Source organism: Silurus meridionalis, chromosome 15 (assembly GCF_014805685.1).
Source record: "Silurus meridionalis isolate SWU-2019-XX chromosome 15, ASM1480568v1, whole genome shotgun sequence".
NCBI lineage: Eukaryota > Metazoa > Chordata > Actinopteri > Siluriformes > Siluridae > Silurus > Silurus meridionalis.
In genome coordinates this window covers 1187501-1207134 of record NC_060898.1, presented here as the reverse complement: position 1 = coordinate 1207134, position 19634 = coordinate 1187501, and the positions used below count along the sequence as shown (strand labels likewise).

Below are 19634 nucleotides of genomic sequence, written 5' to 3'. Positions count from 1 at the left end.
GCATACAGATGATCATCATTCTAAAAACTTTAAAAACATCTACATTTAGCTAGTAGCTCTTCTACAGAGAATTAGAAAAACCTCAAGCTGGAAACCCAGTTTTTTTCCAGAGATTTATATTTGAAGAATGACAAACTTCAGCTTAAATTAAACTTATTTTACTTATTCAATAAAACTTTTCAAAAAATCTCATTGGACGAGATCACAGAAGATCTATGAATAATAAACCGTTTTGGTTAAATCCATGTTTGCAGATTTGCAAATTCAGTAGAAGTGATTGATCCGGTGAGTAAACGGTGTGTTAAGGTAGAAATATACATCAGCTGAATGCTGAATTCAGAAGAAGATCATTTTCATTTTTAGCGTTTAGGGATTTTTACTGCTGCCATCTTAGCATAAGCTTAGCGCTATGATGCTTGAAATGAGGCCCTGGTGTCTAAAATGCTTTTTGCAGAGAAAGATAGAAAGACAGAGAGAGAGAGAGAAAGAGAGAGAGAGAGAGAGAGAGAGAGAGAGAGAGAGAAAACCCGATGTTAGCATGTCGCCTATACGGTGAACACCCCAGTGAACTAGCAGACCGGCGTAACCTTGAAGATGATGAGCTGAATAAAGGAGCTAAAAAAACTAAAAAGAAACCGAGTTCAGCTTTTTTAATCCTCATCCACTGTGTCTTATTTTTTCTCTTCCCGATGTGATGTGTAATGAGAAATCCTGAACAGCCATCTGCTAGCTCTGCTGCACTTCCTGTTCCATTAAAGGTCAAATTACAAAATTGTACATTCAGATCACATTCTCAAATCTGAAACATCTTTAACCATGAAATAACCTGGAAAGATTTGCCACAAAATACAGATCAGATCAGATCAGATCAGATCAGATATCAGATATGCTTTATAGTTTTCCCATCATGTGTGCGGCAGCCCGGAAAAACTTCATTGTGTGGTAAAATACTGATTTATTTTATATATAAAATGCAGCATTTCAGAAACATTTGAAATGCAATTTTTTTTTTTTTTTTTATAAAAATAATTTTCTAACAGAAATTTCACAGATATACATGTCTAGACATTTGTTCACACAAAAACACACACAATAATTCTCAAATGCACACACATACATGCAATTATTTTTAAACATACACACTTTTACACACACTTGTTCATACACACTTGTTCTCACACACAGTTGGTCATATTCACATTCTATAACACACTTGTGTGCTCACTTTCTCACACACTTCTTCACTCACACATCGTCCACTCCACCAGGACCCCCCAGGACACACAACATCCCTAAACACCACATTCCCTGTTATCATAATGCAAACACAGCGTCAATTTAATACAAATAAAGACATAAAAAAAGGGTCGAATACTTACAACCATACCGTTTAGAGACACCCAGCAATCCGGAGGAAAGTCCTGCAGCAGAGGAACCAGGAACTGCAGACATCCGTCCCAGTGACACAGCAACAGCATCATCCCAATCAGGTTAAAGATTCTTACCACTGCACTGGCCAGGTCATACGTCATGTGGAAAATCTGAGAGACAAGACAGAGAGAAAACCACAATCATTTAATCAATAAACATCACGGTGAAGAGTCTGAGCTGCTCAATCACTCCTGAATAACGTACACAATCTAATCGTTTTGGTCCTGTTAGTGTTACACAAATTGACATAAAGCTACAGACTTAAACATGTTTAGCCCAGTCTTTACCACAAATGATATAAGTAGAACACTTAAGAAGACCAGGTGACTGGAAATTCTTCATTACTGCCCTGATGGTGAAAAACAACCATTTTCACTTTTTTTTTTTTTTTTATAGCAGTTTCCCATTTTGTGAAGTTCAGTAACATTTTGCTGCACATCACAGCTCTATACTGTACTTTGGTTTCACACACTGTGATAGTTGGAGGTAATAAAATCAATTTAAAGGATAAAGAAACTTAGCCAGTAAGGAAAGTGGTAGCAATGAATTCATATATATATATATATTTTTTTTTTTTTTAAGAGAATTTTTAGGGTAAAACTGTGTTGTGTATTTGTGTTACACTAGCTTACTGTTGTAGTTGACCTGAGAAAAATCAGCCATGTAACTTGCACGATGTTCCTAATAAAACATTTTCACCATTTGGCACCAGAACAACTTTCATTTTGCAAACAAAAAGTTCATAGTGACAAAATGTTTATGCTGAAATGTATATTTGTAATTGATTTATATGTGTAAAGACTCTACAAATATAGTTAAATTGTGAGTATTATGAATTTATTCCTGAAATATTGCACCATTTTCATCTGATAATTAGAAGAAACTTTCCCTGAAAATGTAAAACTTTAATTAAAAAATATTTTATCTTTGTGTTGTAATATTAAAACATTAAACTATATATATATATATATATATATATATATATATATATATATATATATATATATATATATATATATATATATATACAGCCATAATAGTTGTAACAGTACGAATTTATTTTTTTCATTTTATTATATTATACATTATATTATACAATATTATTCTTAAAATTATGCACTTTTTTCTGATAAAATCACATATTATGACTTTGTCCTCGTACAGTAATGTCATGGTCATGTAGCATGCTAGTGAGGAAAATAATCTGCGTAATAAGTTGTACATTAGATGTTCAGACTGCCGTTGCAGAGACACGTTTTGCTTCATTAAAATTAAAATTAAAAATGAAGCAGCATTTTGTTTCCTTCTCCATCCATTTGACCTTTCAGTTCTGAATAACTCACGTTTCAAGCACGTCGTAGGAGGACAGTGAGTTTCTGAGAAACATGACACAGCGTGTGTGGGGGCCGAAGATTTACTGCACACATCAACCACTATCAAGAATATTAACATATACCTAGACTTTATAGCCAAAAGTATTGGAGCCCCCCAAACTGTTAGCACAAAGTCAGAGACACACAATTGTATCAGACGTCTTTGGACGTGCATGAAACTTTCCCTTCATTTAAACTAGGAGACCCAAACCTTTTCCAGCATGACAATGCTCCTGTGCACAAAGCCAGCTTCATGAAGATCTGCTTTACTTGAGTTGGAGTAGAAGATTTTTTGCTTTAGAGCTCCAAACCTATTGAACATGATGACATGCTGACTGCACCCCAGGCCTCTTCACTAGAGGTTGACCGATACGCCGGTTTTGCCAATTTAATCACGATTGTTGACAAAATCTATACCAATAGAGTGGAAGAGTGGACTTATTATAGCAGCGTTTGGAAAGAAGCACATACCAATCCTATGGTCATACCAGTTTATTGTAAAAAACTTAAAACTCAGCTCTTACGGCATTTAGTAAAAACTCTTCACTCTTGACTTTTGTAGCTCTTCCTGAGTGGAAATAAAATGGGGGGGGGGGTAAATTAAAGCGGTCTGAGTAGTGAGGCGGCGAGGCAGTTCTGATGAAGCCGTTTTTAATCAGAGCCGCTTCTTCATGGAAATGAAGTATTTGGCGTCAGTAAGTCAGGGACCATCTCTTCACCTCCACACCTCCACTGCTATCTGCACTGATTCACACGTCATCTCGTTTGCATTACGGAAATCTATTAATTTCCATTTCCTATTCATTAACCCCCCACCCCCAGGGTGATTATTCTGTTACTCAGACTTCCCCAAAGCAGCTCCGTAATCGCTTAAAAACAGCATGAAAAAACATTTTCCCTTCTCAGTCCTGGTGCGCTTGATAAACCCGGGCCTGCTGAGACCGACCCGAAAGGTGATGGAGGATCTATTTTTAGGATAAAGGAGGACGTTTTTCTTTTCCTCTCCAAATTTACATTTAAATATAAATACCTAATTATTAAGTGCGTGAGGTAATTAGGTGGAAGACTAGTGCTCATTTTTAGCTTTCAAAAGTATCATAAAGTAACGCTGAGTAACGCTGAGTAACGCTGTGTAATGCTGAGTAACGCTAAGTAACACCAAGTAACGCTGTGTAACGCTGTGTAACGCTGTGTAACGCTGTGTAACACTGAGTAACGCTGAGTAACGCTGTGTAACGCTGTGTAACGCTGTGTGACGCTGAGTAACGCTGTGTAACGCTGTGTAACGCAGAGTAACGTTGTGTAACGCTGTGTAACGATACACATATACTGCACAGATAAACAGCCTTTGTTCAAGCCTTTGTACGAGAATACGCAGTGCTAGCGTTAGCTGCTTTATCATTCAGTGTTTCCATGCAAGCGTAAAACAAATTCTCTCTCTCTCTCTCTCTCTCTCTCTCTGTCTCTCTATCTATCTATCTATCTATCTATCTATCTATCTATCTATCTATCTATCTATCTATCTATCTATCTATCTATCTATCTATCTATCTATCTATCTATCTATCTATCTATCTATCTATCTATCTATCAGTTATTGTCTCCATTAATCCGTCTGTCTGTATATTTCTTTTCTCTCTCATTATGTCTCTTGTTTTGTTTTGTTCCATTATCGTTTCATCTCTGTCTCTTTCACTAAATATCTCTCTTTGTTTTTGTCCATCTATCCCCCTGTGTCTCTCTTACAGGGATGTGGTAGTTCAGTAGTTAAGGCATTGGCTTTGGAGCCGAAGGTCATGAGTTCAAATCCCAGCAGCACCAAGCTGCTTAGTTGTAAGTCACCCTGGATACGTGCATCTGCCAAATGCCATAAATGCATCCTATATATATATATATATATATATATATATATATATATATATATATATATATATATATATATATATATATATATAGGATATATTTCCTCCATATTACTGTCTCTCTCTCCTGTGAGCTGCAGATTTGAGCAGAAGTCTCTGGAACGTGCTTAATCTTCCTGAGAGATATACTGTACCCTCATACTGTACAGCAGGATAAAATTAGCACCCAGTCACACAGTGGCCTGTCTACTTCCCTATCCTATAGCTCACACACACACACACACACACACACACACACACACACACACACACACACACACACACACACACACATACACTGCTGCAGGACAGAACCGGGTGAGAAGCATGAAGTAATGAATTAAGATTTTTATTGTTACTGTTTGCTGCGTGTGTGTGTGTGTGTATGTATGTGTGTGTGTGTGTGTGTGTGTGTGTGTGTGTGTGTGTGTGTGTGTGTGCTGATGATGATGCTGTTACCCAAACCCTGACATGTTTCTCCCTCTGGCAGGAGTTCAAGTAGAGCCTGAGGTGTGTGTAGATGTAAAGGAAAGAGAGGTGAGAGATTTACCTGCCTACTACAAACCAACATGTTAATTACACACCAATTACACGCCTACTACACACCCACAACTTACTAATTACACACCAATTACACGCCTACTACACACCCACAACATACTAATTACACACCAATTACGCCTACTACAAACCAACAACATACTAATTACACACCAATTACACGCCTACTACAAACCAACAACATACTAATTACACACCAATTACACGCCTACTACACACCCACAACATACTAATTACACACCAATTACACGCCTACTACAAACCAACAACATACTAATTACACACCAATTACGCCTACTACACACCCACAACATACTAATTACACACCAATTACACGCCTACTACAAACCAACAACATACTAATTACACACCAATTACACGCCTACTACAAACTAACAACATACTAATTACACACCAATTACACGCCTACTACACACCCACAACATACTAATTACACACCAATTACACGCCTACTACACACCCACAACATACTAATTACGCACCAATTACACGCCTATTACACACCCACAACATACCAATTACACACCAATTACACGCCTACTACACACCCACAACTTACTAATTACACACCAATTACACACCTACTACACACCCACAACATACTAATTACACACCAATTACACGCCTTCTAGAAACCCACAACATGCTAATTACACCTCCCCACCCACCACACACCTATTACATGGCAGAAAATGGAAACTGGAGACTCCTTCCATAAACGGTAAATTCCAATCAGACTCGTCTTTTTGTGACAAGAATATTTTTTCCTTTTTTGTCTCTTAATGAATGAGATAAGGAGAGTTCTGGAGCCCCATGGTGACAGTTAAATACCTGGTGGTGCTGCATGACCTTCATGACACCTCCTGAAGGATAAACAGGAGACTAATTTACTCAGATTTATCATCTTACTCTGCATTCCTTTTTTCAGTGGAAGAGGACAAGTACGTCTGAGAACAGAACCACAAGCTCAGAAAGTTTTTTATTAGAAATATAGAGTTATAAAGGCATCGGATCATCACATGAATGCGTTCCTTTATCGTTCCTTCGTTTTAATCTGACCTTCAGAGAAAGTTCTACGAACAATCCATTTTTTTTCTTTTTGTAAAATAGAGTCGTCTGGAGGCCCCAACTCGAACATTTGAGACTCTCTGAGACTTGGTGAAGCTCCAGATGGAGATGGTCGGCACTCAGGAGGTGCGAGTTTGCTCTTTCGCTGAAGAAAAAAAAATAAGAAGGCGAATATTCACAGCCATGATGGAAGTGACACTGCTGTGTGTCTGTGTTCCTGTGAGATTTGATGTTGTTAAAATGGGTTCTGATTTGGCCTGTTCTCCCCTGCAAAGCCCCAGTGGTGCAGCTCGTTCTTTTCCTGGATCTTTTTTGTCAAGAAAACAAGACGTCAAATAAAATCAGAGGAGTAAAAATACAAAATCATCTTCTAGACCAGCGATGTGGACAAAACGAGCTCCATGAAGACATGGTTGTTGTCTTCTCTCACTAATGTCCTTTTTAATAATAAATGAACCCAAATTCCAAATTCAACACAAAATCTATTGAAAAGACTTCGCAAAATCATAGAGAAGCTTCTAATTAACATTTGTCGATGCCTGACTATAAGATTAGTATGTGCTTTTTTTCGAAACATTTCAGTCCCCTGTTTCTGTTATAATAACCTCCACTGTTCTGTGAAGATGTTCTGCTAGATTTTATGGAGATTTGTGGAGATTCATTTAGCCATAATGGTGTTAGTAAAGTCAGGTAGTGATGTAGGTGAGAAGGTGAGGAGGTCTGGGGTGCAGTCAGCGTTCACATTCATCCCTCTATAGCTGGAGATCTTCCACACCAACCCGTTTTTGGGTCTCCTAGTTGAAGTAAAGGGAAAATTTGCTGATACCGCATCCAAAAACGGACTTAAAATTTTTATAAACAGTACATAAATTACACATAATTTATGCAAAAATGTTAATTGTTGGTAAAATTGATGTGGTGTAAGAGGAATAAAACCCTCCATGAGCAGTGAATTTTCCCCAATATATTTCCTGTTTTGTGAGAATCTGGTTGTTTTTCTTTTTCCACACGGATTTCAGTGAAATTTCATCACATTTTTCCTCAGATATTTTCCTGTTGCCGTTTTGTAGATGTTTTGCGGCTCATTCCGGAAGCTCTGAGAGCTTTTAACGTCACCATGATGGTAGCAGTGGCACAGCAGATACAGTGCTGCATCAGTGTAACGTAACGTGTGGGGAAAAAAATGGAAAAGAAGAAAGAGGAAGCGATGAGTCACTGTTCATTTTCTCCGGCTGCTCATGCATTCGGTGTGAAACCGGTGCCGTAGGGAGCATCTGAGCTGACGTGTGAAGAAATAAATTCATCAGGGAACGAGGGATTCTCTCAAACCGATCAGAACATCCAGTTGTGTCTAAGAGAGGGGCGTGGGGTGGAGGGTTTTATGGCTGGAGGTTTCACATCACTTCTGACAGTTCGTAATGGTGGTGGAGTGAGTTTGCATGAAAAGCAAGAGCGACGAGAACATAAAGAAGGGGACGAGAGAAAATCATGTAAGAGGAAAAAAGGAGAGCAGAAAAGTGATACAGTGGCTAAACAGCTAGCATTGAGGTTTAACTGGAAAATCAATCGATCACTCCGAAGCCATCAAACACTCCAACCCCCAAGCTGCCCTCTGTTATTTCACATATCGAACTGATTATGGAAGCATGAGCACTTTTTATTAGCCTGAGAACCCATCCTCTGATTAATCCTGATTATCGATTTGGGTTCTGGGAAGTTTATTGCGCTTTCTGGGATAAATAAATAAGACGCATTTAAAAAAAATGCTCAAATCGGTTGGTTTGGAAATAAAATACAGTATTGTTATAAAGCACGAACCTTAGACAGACTTTCCAGTTCAAATCGGACCCATAATTCTTTCGTTTCAACACTACAAGTTCAAGTTTATTTGCATAAAGTGGAAGAAATATTTAATTGCACCTGCACTTCACCTCGCGGCCTGCAGAGGGCTCTAAAAATGTCAAACCGCCCCTTTAAGAGCCTCCAGCAGCAGCGTTTCTTTTTTTTTTTATCCGGTCATTTAGATTGCGCATAATGATTTACAATCGGTCCCTCTCTTCACAACACAAGCCGCAGCCGGTGACCTTGCAGTGTAATCAAGGCTGTTTTATTATTTTTTCCTCCCTTAATGAACTAAGGCACTAATTTAATGACTCATGGCATCAATCATTGAAAGCAAAATGGTGATTGATGCAGAAACACTGACTGTGGTTTCTTTCAGTGCAAGAATACTTTATAGACAAAGGTTTGTGGACACCTGAGCATCAGTTCGGTTTTGTGTTTTTAAACATCTCATTCCACTAAGAGTCTCCATTCGCTCTTATAATAAGCTCCAGTCTTCTGGGAAGATGTTTCACTAGATTCCGTGGAGATTTGTATAAAGTAAAGTCAGGTATTGATGTAGGTGAGGTGAGAAGGCCATTGTTGGAGCGGGAGATCTTCCACACATTTTTAAACCATGTAAAACAGATCCTCATGGAGCTGGATTTGTGCACAGGAGCACTGTTGAACAGGTTTGGGTCTTATAGTTCAATTGAAGGGAATCTTTTCTACTCACACATTGAAAGATGTCTGATACTACTTTTTGCCACATATGGCTGGAAAAGTCAGGTGTCCCAATACTTTTGGCAATATAGCCATTTATTTATCTTTTCATCCACAGCTTTCATAAAGATCTTTAGTGTAAAGGTCTGCATGATGTTTAAAAAAATATACGGATGAGACGGATAGTTTGGTGGGAGTCACAATGTTCTGCTCGATAAAAGCCAGAAACGAGAGCGACGCCGCTGCAGAATTCTAGTATTGGAGAGACTGATAGATATAGAAGGAGAGAAAGAAGGAAAGGATAAAAGAGAAAAAGAGATATAAACTGCAAAGTGAAAGCGTTGTTTTGAGGATGGGAGATGAAGCCCATTAGTACACACAATTTACATGAGAACTAAGAATCCCAAACCTCCTTTACTTTTAAAGAAAGCTCCATGAAGACATGGTGTGCTCATGGAGTTGAAGATCTCAAGCATCCTTGCAGTCTCCATAAACACAGACACACACAATGGAAGTCTAGGTACAGAAATTCCTACCATGCCCCATGTTAGATCGGCCCCAGGGCAAATACTATTATTGTAAATAAGTAAATTTCACTCCTAGAAAGCCTTCTCTTATCTGGTGCATCTCTCACTATGGAGCTCCAAACCACCTCTGGAAGCAACATCAGCACAAGAACCCTACATCAAAAGCTTCAAAATGGGTTTCCACAGCCGAGCAGCTGTACACACGAGCATTAGATCAGCGTACACAATGGCAAGCGTGGGCTGAAGTGGTATAAAGAGCAGACTCTGCACTTTGGAGATGTAGAAACATCTACTCTGGAGTGATGAGTCACGCTTCACTATCCGACAGTCAGATAGATGAGGGTACTGCAGGAGAACATTACCTGCTGAAATTCAGAGTGCTGAGAGTAAAGTACTGTGGTGGAGAAGGGAGAGAGGTCTGGAAATGTTTTACAGAGTTTGTGGAACAAAGCGAGATTTAGGAAGACTTGGTTTTAAGGTTGGAGTGAAAGATCTCAAGTCTCCTACAGGCTTCAAGCTTTTCTACCTCTAGTAAAAAAAAACTTTCAGACAAAATGTGCCCTATTCATATAGATAGATGGATAAATAGATGGATAGATGGATGGCTGGATGGATGAATGGATGGATGGATGGATGGATGGATGGACAGACAGATGGACAGACAGACAGACAGACAGACAGACAGACAGATAGTCAGCCGTGAGTTCTCCCCCGAGTGGAATTAAAGAGTCGCATGTCATGCAACGAAGCCATGGATCAGTTTTCTGTACTCCTCCTCCTGTCCCTTCTTGATACAACCCATGATTGCATTGTCGCCTCAAACCTTTGCACATGGCAGTTATATTGTTATATTGGTTATATTGGAAGTCCGAAGTCGCTCGTGGCGTTTCCGTGCTGCTGACCACAGTGTCAGACCTGCAGTCCCCCAGTTGCACCTACTGAGGTCTGCCTGTCAGGTAGTCCATGATCCATGCCACCAGATGTGAGCCCATTCCCATCTGTGTTAGTTTATCTCTGAGGAGCAGCAGCTGGATGGTTTTGATATCACTGGAGAAGTACAAAAATCTGGCCACTGTACAGGTGAGAGAAGAATCAGTGTAGCATGTAGGTAATGGCATCCTCCACTCCCACCTTCTCCTTGTATGCAAACTGAAGAGGGACGAAGGCATGGCAGACCTGTGGCTTCAAGTGGTGTAGCAGCACCTGCTCCATGGTCTTCATTATGTGAGACATCAGAATGACTGGCCTGAAGTCATTCAGCTCTTCAGGGCATGGTTTCTTTGTAACTGGGATAATGCAGGATGTTTTTTCATAGCCGAGGGACCCTCTCCTGTTTCAGGCTCAGGTAATAGATGTGCTGTAGAGGTTCTCCCAGCTCTAATGTGCAGGTCTTCAATACTTGTGGAGATACTCCATCTGGGCCAGCTGCTTAGCTGGGACGAAGCCTCCTCAACTCTCTGCACACCTGGGCTGATGTGATTGAGGGTGTAGGGACATTTTCCTCTGTGCTACAGTAGGTTCCAGGGAGTAGAGTGAGAACAGGAGTGGTGGGACCCCTTTGTCTCCCTGAGCTGTACTTTGAGTTCCCTCTGCACACTCTTAAGCTCCTGCTGATCACTGTCCTCACTCTCTTCTTCAAGTTCAGAAGACCCTTGATGTCACTTGTGATCCTTGGCTTGCTGTTTAGAACAACAATGTCCATACAGAAATTGATGTAGTCAGTAGTGCAGTCAACAACCTCCTCAATATTCCTACCTTGCGACCCCTGCAGTACATCTCAGACGGTGTTCCCGAAGCAGTCTCTCAGAGTCTGGTCTGCCTCAGGAGACCATTTTCTGAATGAGTGTGTGCTTTTAGGTAGTCTTCTAACTCTTGGTTTGTAGTGAGGCTAAAGCAGAATAAGGTTGTGGTCTGCTTTCCCAGTGCAGAATCTGAACAGCATCATGCACAGCTTCTCTCTCACACACACACACACACACACACACACACACACACACACACACACACATACCAGCATTATCACTAACACCCAGAGGTCATCCGAGGTTAAAGAGCATTACTTTTCAGTATATACAGTTTGGATGAAGTCTGAAATTATTGGCACCCTCAGAAAAAAAGGGTGCGAAATGTTTATATATATATATATATATATATATATATATATATATATATATATATATATATATATAAAACAATGTATTTATTTTTTGCTAAGAATGCTGTTTCGAAAGCTTCGTATCTGCAGCACTAGCTTCTTTCCACTAATGCTGCCTTGCTAGCTTAGCATCCTTCTTTCCACTGAAGGTCAAACGGAGGAAAAAATAATAATCTGCTTGACCAGCTAGTGCCAAGGTTGCCAGGTCAGCATTTTTTACACTGCTGCTTCGGGGTGAATTCGTCTCCGAGGTTCGACAGAAACAAAGTAGAGGAAATAAAAGACTTTTGGTTGGAATGTTAAAGGGGAGGCGGAGTCACTGAAAGTGACTTACAGTCTTTATTTTCACAGTAAATCTTCACTACGATTACAAAAAATAAAATGTAAAAGATTTGTAAAGATTGTTACATGCAAACTATTCTCTTTCTTACAGACTCACCTCCTTTCTTGATTCTTATTTAATGATAATCCCAAAAGAAAACACATATTTTTAGCACTTCAAAGAATGGCCATGTTCATAGAGTGTTTCTGATTTATGCTGATCGAAACAGTTTGTGAGGAAAAAAACTCCCTGAGATGTAACAAGGAAGAAACTCCTCCTCATTAAGATGGATAGTGTCTATAAACAACACAACTTCCTTTAATGATTTGGAGGATTAGCAGAGTTACTGTAGCGTAAAAGCACTAGGAATCAGACAAAATAATCTGAATAAGATATAAATAACGCATGTGCGTCACACAGTGAGCGAACACGTTGTGCGTTTTTTCAATGGACATCTTGTTTCTGTTTTCTGGAAGGTTCCCAGCGAGCCTCGGGTTTCAAAGCTAAAGCGACTTTATTTATGGCCCTGGCTCGGGCGCTTTAGTCCATCGATCGGCGTAACATGAGCGCCGACGTACACAAAACAGCAGCGCTCGTGTACTCCAGCGCTCTTCCTCATTAGCCATGTGTGTGTGTAAAGGCGTGTGAGGGGAATGGAAAGATCGTCCTTACAAAGGTGCCCTTCTGCTCGACTGCTCTCGGCTTACTTTCGCTCATGCTGCCGCTCTATAAATCATCCCGTCCCACATTCCCGCCCCAAAAAAACCCACAGGCTGAAAATTGTTGTTTTTGTGTTTGTTTGGGTTTTTTTTGAGAGTTGGGTGACTTTATGTACTTCTGTCCAGCTAAATGAGCAAAATGCGTCCTCAAAACATGAAAATGAAGCTACATGACCGCAAACGACCGTAACGAGAAAGCAGGAGCGACAGAAAAAACAATGCTTAAACAATATCACTCTATCAGTGAAGACTTGCGGTTTTAACCCGAGCTACGATGCTACAATATTTTCTGTCAATCTCAACCACAAAAAAAACTTCCTAGCCATAACATTTTATAGGCATCCAGTGGAATGCTGCATTGTGTGTTGGATGTAAGTTCAGGTGTGAATAGTGGATTGTTGTGATTGGGTGGAAGTTGCGATTTGAATCCTGGATTTTGATTGGCTGGAATGCTGGATTGAATTGGCAAGTTCAGCTGTGATTTTAAAGCGTTAAACACACAGGTAGTTTGCGTTATTTATGCATTAACATCCTGTAACACCTCACACCTACACCTGGATTATTACTTACACATATGATTGTTACTTCTTAGCTGAATTAGTGCTGTAGTTCTGATGATTTACTTAAGAAACATCAGGCACCATCAGGCGGCCATTTTGGTTCGTATTAATTAAGTTTACTTTGACAGCAGAGAGATGAGGACAGACAGAATGTCAGACAGATAGATAGACAGACAGAAGACCTCAGATACCCGATAAGGAACTAAAGGCCGAAGCTGCCGAGAAGATCATCCACCATTCCTAATTATAGAGTCAGAAATTAGCAGTGATAAATAATTGATCGAGGCCGTGGTGAACGGTTGTCAGCGAGCTGATTGCTCATGATTCAAATGTCAAACTTCTGATTCCGCATGTCATCACTGCGATTCTCCCGTCTCATCACTCTGCAGAACCAGGGGTGGGGTGGGTCGGGGGTTGTGGGCTGCTCAGGCAATGAAACAGAGTCAGGCTTTAGATAGCAATTGCAATAGGTCTCTCTATTTACTGTTATAATGAGCTCCACCCTTCTGGGAAGATGTTCCACTAGATTTTGTGGAGATTTATGCAGCTACATGGGTGTTAGTAAAGTCAGGTACTGATGTTGATGAGAAGGTTAGGAGGCCTGGGGTGCAGTCAGCGTTCACAGAGGTCAGAGGTTGGAGCTCTGTAGCAGGAGATCTTCCACATCTTCCAACCCACGGAAAGTAGATCTTCATGGAGCTGGATTTGTGCACTTTGTGCCATGCTGGAACAGGTTCAGGTCTCCCAGTTCAAGTGAAGGGGAAAATTTATTGTGGGCTCAGGTGTCCCAATACTTTTGCCCAAATTGAGTACTAAAGGCGTGCGGAACAAACTCCTGCCTCCTAAATCGCTTTGGAGGCAGGATTGGAGATCATTTGTGATCATATTCAGAAGCTTCATCTGCAGTGACGGAATAATTCACACTGCAGTTTTCCCTCGGTCCTACTCACGAGGATCACACGGCCACTTTAATCATGCTGAGAGAGAGAGAGAGGCTGAGAGAGAGAGAGAGGAGAGAGAGGGAGAGGGAGAGTAAAAGAGAGGCAGAGGGAGAGTGAGAGAGAGGGAGAGTAAAAGAGAGGGAGAGGGAGAGTGAGAGAGAGGAGAGGTAGAGGAGAGAGAGAGAGGGAGGGAGAGAGAGGAGAGAGGGAGAGGAGAGAGAGAGAGGGAGAGGAGAGAGGAGAGAGAGAGAGAGAGAGAGAGAGAGAGAGAGAGAGAGAGAGAGGGGGGATATAGAAATGCATAGAGCTTAATTTCCTGTATGAGAGACACAGAAAGGCGTGTTATATTTCTCTGTGTCTATGACTTCTTTTTTAACCGCTAATGGAAAAGAATCTGTCAACTAGCATTTATCAATCAATCACACACACACACACACACACACACACACACACACACACACACACCCCTCTGTACTCAACACACATCTATCACATACATTTTTTTTGACAAATTTCTCGAGTTTCAGCTACGTTTCATCACCACTGCATCCACACGTGTTTCTGTTCTTCAGATTCGATACTCGGAAACTGGTTTTAGAAAATACCATACAAATACAACAGAGGCATGAAGATCAGACCACAAAAGTTCACGGTTTATTTTCGATACACAACTCTATCAGACGTCTCTGGATGCAAAATTACATTTTCCCTTTAATTAAACTAGGAGATTCAAACCTGTTTCTGCATGACGATGCCCCTATGCACAAAGCAGCTCCAAAGCAGCAAGTCATACTACATACACACACTTCATGCCTATACACACACATATACACTTCACACACATGTACCTATACACACACATAAACTACACACACACGTATATATATACACACACACACCCACAATTCATACCTATATACACACTCTATACACACATATACACTCCACACACATGTATACACACACACACACACACCTACACTCACACTCTATACCTAGACAGTCCGACTTCACACACACACGCACACACCTACTCCATACCTAGAGTCCCACAGACACACACACACACACACACACACACACACACACACACACACACACACACACACACAGGGTTTGGTTGCAGGTTAGACACATGACCACCGGGGGCAGCATGATGACAAAGCTGACGCACTGCAGTCATGACTCAGCTCCTCAACACAATCTGTCACCCGCACTGTCTGACTTTTATATTCAAAATCACGATCACAAAATAATCACATTCTTGTTTCAAATGTCACAACAGCAAACTGCAAATCAATAGAACCTGATCAATAAGTTTACAAGAACCTTGAGGGAAAACTATTCAAGGTTTATTTCACCCAAAGGTGAAGAAATACTGCACCGAGTCCAAAAAATGGTTAAAGAAAATAACAGTTCTAAAGAGATAAAAAATAAGAGCACAATGATAAAACAAATGCTTACAGCTGCTATAGCGTAACTACAAACAGAAACCAACTTGTTTATAGGAAGTTTGGGAACATTAATTGTACCAATAAACAAATAAAAACAAATGATGTATCATTAATTAGCTAACGTGTTGCTAGTCACTGCAGTTCAGATTAAATTGTTGGCGATTGTGATATTTACCTCAAATGTGTGTAAAATATTAAGAAAAGTCTTTATACTACTAAAACTATACTAGAATTACAATTAGCATTGATTGCTAACTCCAACATCTGCCATATTGAGAAGAAGCAATTTTTTAACTAGTTAAATAACTGGCTAATAAAGTGTCAACGGAGGGAAATGTTATGCTGTTTATTAGCGTAAATCTGGTGCTAAATTTAGACAAGAAATGGTTTCATTACATTTCTCAAATAAATGACTACCTTTTGCTAATACTACATAGAAACTATGACCAAAGCTGACAGGATTGCTCAAAGCATTCATACATTTTTACATTTTCACTAGATGATGCTAGTTAGCTGCTTTTTACATTTTCCCAAAGGGCTTACTATGTTTATTGCTAATGCTAGCCAATGATTAGTTTGTTATTTTCTTCATTTTATTTTATATATTTATATTATATATTTTATATATTTATTTAATTTTAATATTTAATAATGTTTTTTAAATGCTAATATTACCTGCAAATATTTAAGACATTAACTGTCACTCACAAGAGAAATAAAATACTTTATAATTTACTTTGCTTTGTTCACTTTATCGTAACAGCATATTGTTGATTATTTTCCTCTTACAGCACAATGCGGAGATGTGGAGTCAGCAAGCAGGCATCTTTATAGTTACTTGTTTATTTGCTAAAAATCTGCTTATAAAACTAAAAAAGTCTCACCAATGTCTTAAACTAAGCATTTTTACAAGACGCAAACAATACAGCGCTGAAGTACGGGAACACTAAAGAGACAAAAATAACCCAATTCTTTCGACTGCATGCTTTCCCTCCTTACGAATTCATTAAAATTTTAGTGACGTCATCAAATCCCAGCGTCCTGTTTCCCACAATGTGTTCACGAGGCGCCTGCCTGAAGGACCGAGCGTTCCTGTCGATCCTATCGTGGCCCAGACACACACACACACACACACACACACACACACACACAAATTGCTTGTGGGACGATGGATGTCTAATTGAGAGGAAGTGAAGAGAAATTGGATTAGCATGCCCAGACAAAGCGAGCCACTAGTGAGATCTAATGAACGTTCAAAACGTGGAGAAGATGTTCTTCAGGACTGCAAACACTCGCGTTCTCCAGTCGCCGTGCAGGAACAAGGTCATAAAAACAAATCATGAGGCTTCACACTCTCACGACTGAGAGATCAGGAAGGTGCCAGAGAAGGTCTTTATATTAATTAAGGCATAATAATGTAAAAGATTTATTTGTAGATTAATAGAGTTCTAATCGCCCTCAAAGATCTCAGGCTTCTGGTCAGTTCTTCTCTGTGTAGCTTCTCTGGCTAACAATAGTCACAGATTTCACTCTAAATCCTGTCAAGTTGCAGCATGCTAACAAGAATTCATTCATTAATTCACCTCAGATTCATTCATCTTTAGGATCCCCTCAGAAACAGTTTCAAGCTGATAGAAAGTTATTAGGATTCATGTAGTCTAGAATTATGAACATTCTGTCAGAAATCCTGTCAGGTTATCTCATTAAAGAACTAGCATTCGTATTTGTGTATGCTAGCTACAAGCTATCATGAGAATTTTTTTCCGATGTATTGTCCAGAGCGACATACAAAGTGCTTTGAGTCTCCAGAAGTGAATAAATCCACACTGGTACTTCAGATTACGACTTAAGATAAATCAGCCTACAACTCTTTTTTTTTAACAAAGCAAACTCGGAAAGTGTTAGTTGAGGTGTTTCAGGAAGAAGAAGGTCTTTCCTCGCTTGAAGATGAGCCAGGGACTGCTGTTCGGACATCTAGGGCAGGTTCATTCCACAACCTCGATGCCAGAACAGAGAAAAGCCTTGAAGTGTACTTTCCTCTGGTACCAGTGGAGCAGTGCTGGAGGATCTCAGACAGCGTGGTGCAGTATGAGGTGTGATGAGGTCTCAGAGGTAATATGGTGATGGTCCATTTTTGGGCTTGTAGGCAAACATCAGTGTTTTGACCTGGAGATAATTATGACCAGCAGTTCTATTCTGCTGGGGTTGTGTTTTAGTTGATGATTTAGATAAACATCTAGTAGTAGACATAGTATGGACGTCTTTCAGGTGTCCTGCTGAGAGGAATTGTGTTAGCTGGCTAGCTTGTATTTGTGATAATTATAACCATTAATGAAAATTACATTAGCTGTAAATTTTTATAAATATTTATAAATGCTGTCAGAATCATGTCAGGTATGCTCTAAATATTGATCTAACATTAGCAGTAAATGTAAATATCATGTAAAAGCTTTTATCAGAAATCTGGTAAATGTTAGCTGGCTAGATTTAGCAGCAAATATGAGCTAATAAAAGGGCATAGACGTCCACTATTTGCCAGTTAAATAAAGTGTAGAGTAGTTTTCATTATAATCTTATTTTTTAACATATATGAACGATTTTGAAATTAAAGTCACCATTCCAGCTACAAATTTTTCCACTGTGTGATCTACTCTAGCTAGCTAACTCAAAAAGGACAATAGTTACTATAGGTTGGACATCCATGTTTCCCTGGTTGCCTAGCAACAGTTCTTTTAAGACTTTAGACGCTTTTTGCAGGGACACCCGGGTTTCAGATTTTATTCTTTATTTTATATTCAAACTTTCCGATTCCATCAAATCAGGCTGAAGCTATAAATGGATTCAAGATTGATGGGATAAAATTCTAGCAAGTCGCTAACACCTACTTCCTGCTGCCGGGAAACAGATACACATGCTCACTCAGCACACAATACGCGAGAGGCGAGCATTAGGGCCTATCAGGGACATGAAAACACACACACACACACACACACACACACACACACACACACACACAGTGAGAGTGTGAGAGTGTGAGAGTATTGTGTGAGTAGTGTGAGAGTGTGAGAGTATTGTGTGAGTAGTGTGAGAGTGTGAGAGTAGTGAGAGTAGTGTGAGAGTGTGAGAGTATTGTGTGAGTAGTGTGTGAGTGTGAGTGTGTGAGTGTGAGGTAGTGTGAGTGTGAGAGTGTGAGTGTGAGTAGTGTGAGTGTGGTGTGTGAGTGTGAGAGTATTGTGTGAGTAGTGTGTGAGTAGTGTGTGAGTAGTGTGTGAGTGTAGTGTGTGAGTGTGAGTGTGTGAGTGTGTGAGTGTGTGAGTGTGTGAGTGTGAGTGTAGTGTGAGAGTAGTGTGAGTGTAGTGTGAGTAGTGTGTGAGTAGTGTGTGAGTGTGAGTGTGAGAGTATTGTGTGAGTAGTGTGTGAGTGTGAGGTAGTGTGAGTGTGAGTGTGAGTGTAGTGTGTGAGTGTGAGTGTAGTGTGAGTGTGAGAGTAGTGTGAGTAGTGTGTGAGTAGTGTGTAAGTGTGAGAGTAGTGTGAGAGTAGTGTGAGTGGTGTGAGAGTGGTGTGTGAGTGTGAGTGTAGTGTGAGAGTAGTGTGAGTGTAGTGTGTGAGTGTGGTGTGTGAGTGTGAGTGTGAGTAGTGTGTGAGTGGTGTGAGTGTGAGTGTGAGTGTGAGTGTGAGTGTAGTGTGTGAGTGTGAGAGTATTGTGTGAGTAGTGTGAGTGTGGTGTGTGAGTGTGAGAGTGGTGTGAGTGTGGTGTGTGAGTGTGAGAGTATTGTGTGAGTGGTGTGTGAGTGTGAGTGTGAGAGTATTGTGTGAGTAGTGTGAGTGTAGTGTGAGTGTGTGAGTGTGAGTAGTGTGTGAGTGTAGTGTGAGAGTAGTGTGAGTGGTGTGTGAGTGTGAGAGTAGTGTGAGTGGTGTGAGAGTGGTGTGAGAGTAGTGTGTGAGTAGTGTGAGTGTGAGTAGTGTGAGGTAGTGTGAGTGTGAGGTAGTGTGAGTGTGAGTAGTGTGTGAGTGGTGTGAGTGTGAGTGTAGTGTGAGTGTGAGAGTAGTGTGAGTA

General features: G+C 40.2%; 1 protein-coding gene across 3 annotated transcripts in view; it reads right to left on the bottom strand.

Annotated features, from left to right (window-relative positions):
* LOC124398034 (potassium/sodium hyperpolarization-activated cyclic nucleotide-gated channel 1) overlaps positions 1–19634 on the bottom strand; it is a 95655-nt gene that overhangs the window by 52136 nt on the left and 23885 nt on the right. For all 3 annotated transcript variants that reach the window (XM_046868023.1, XM_046868024.1, XM_046868025.1), the window contains exon 3: positions 1380–1541. In XM_046868023.1, the coding sequence (XP_046723979.1) occupies positions 1380–1541 (162 nt within the window). The remainder of the gene's footprint in view (positions 1–1379; positions 1542–19634) is intronic.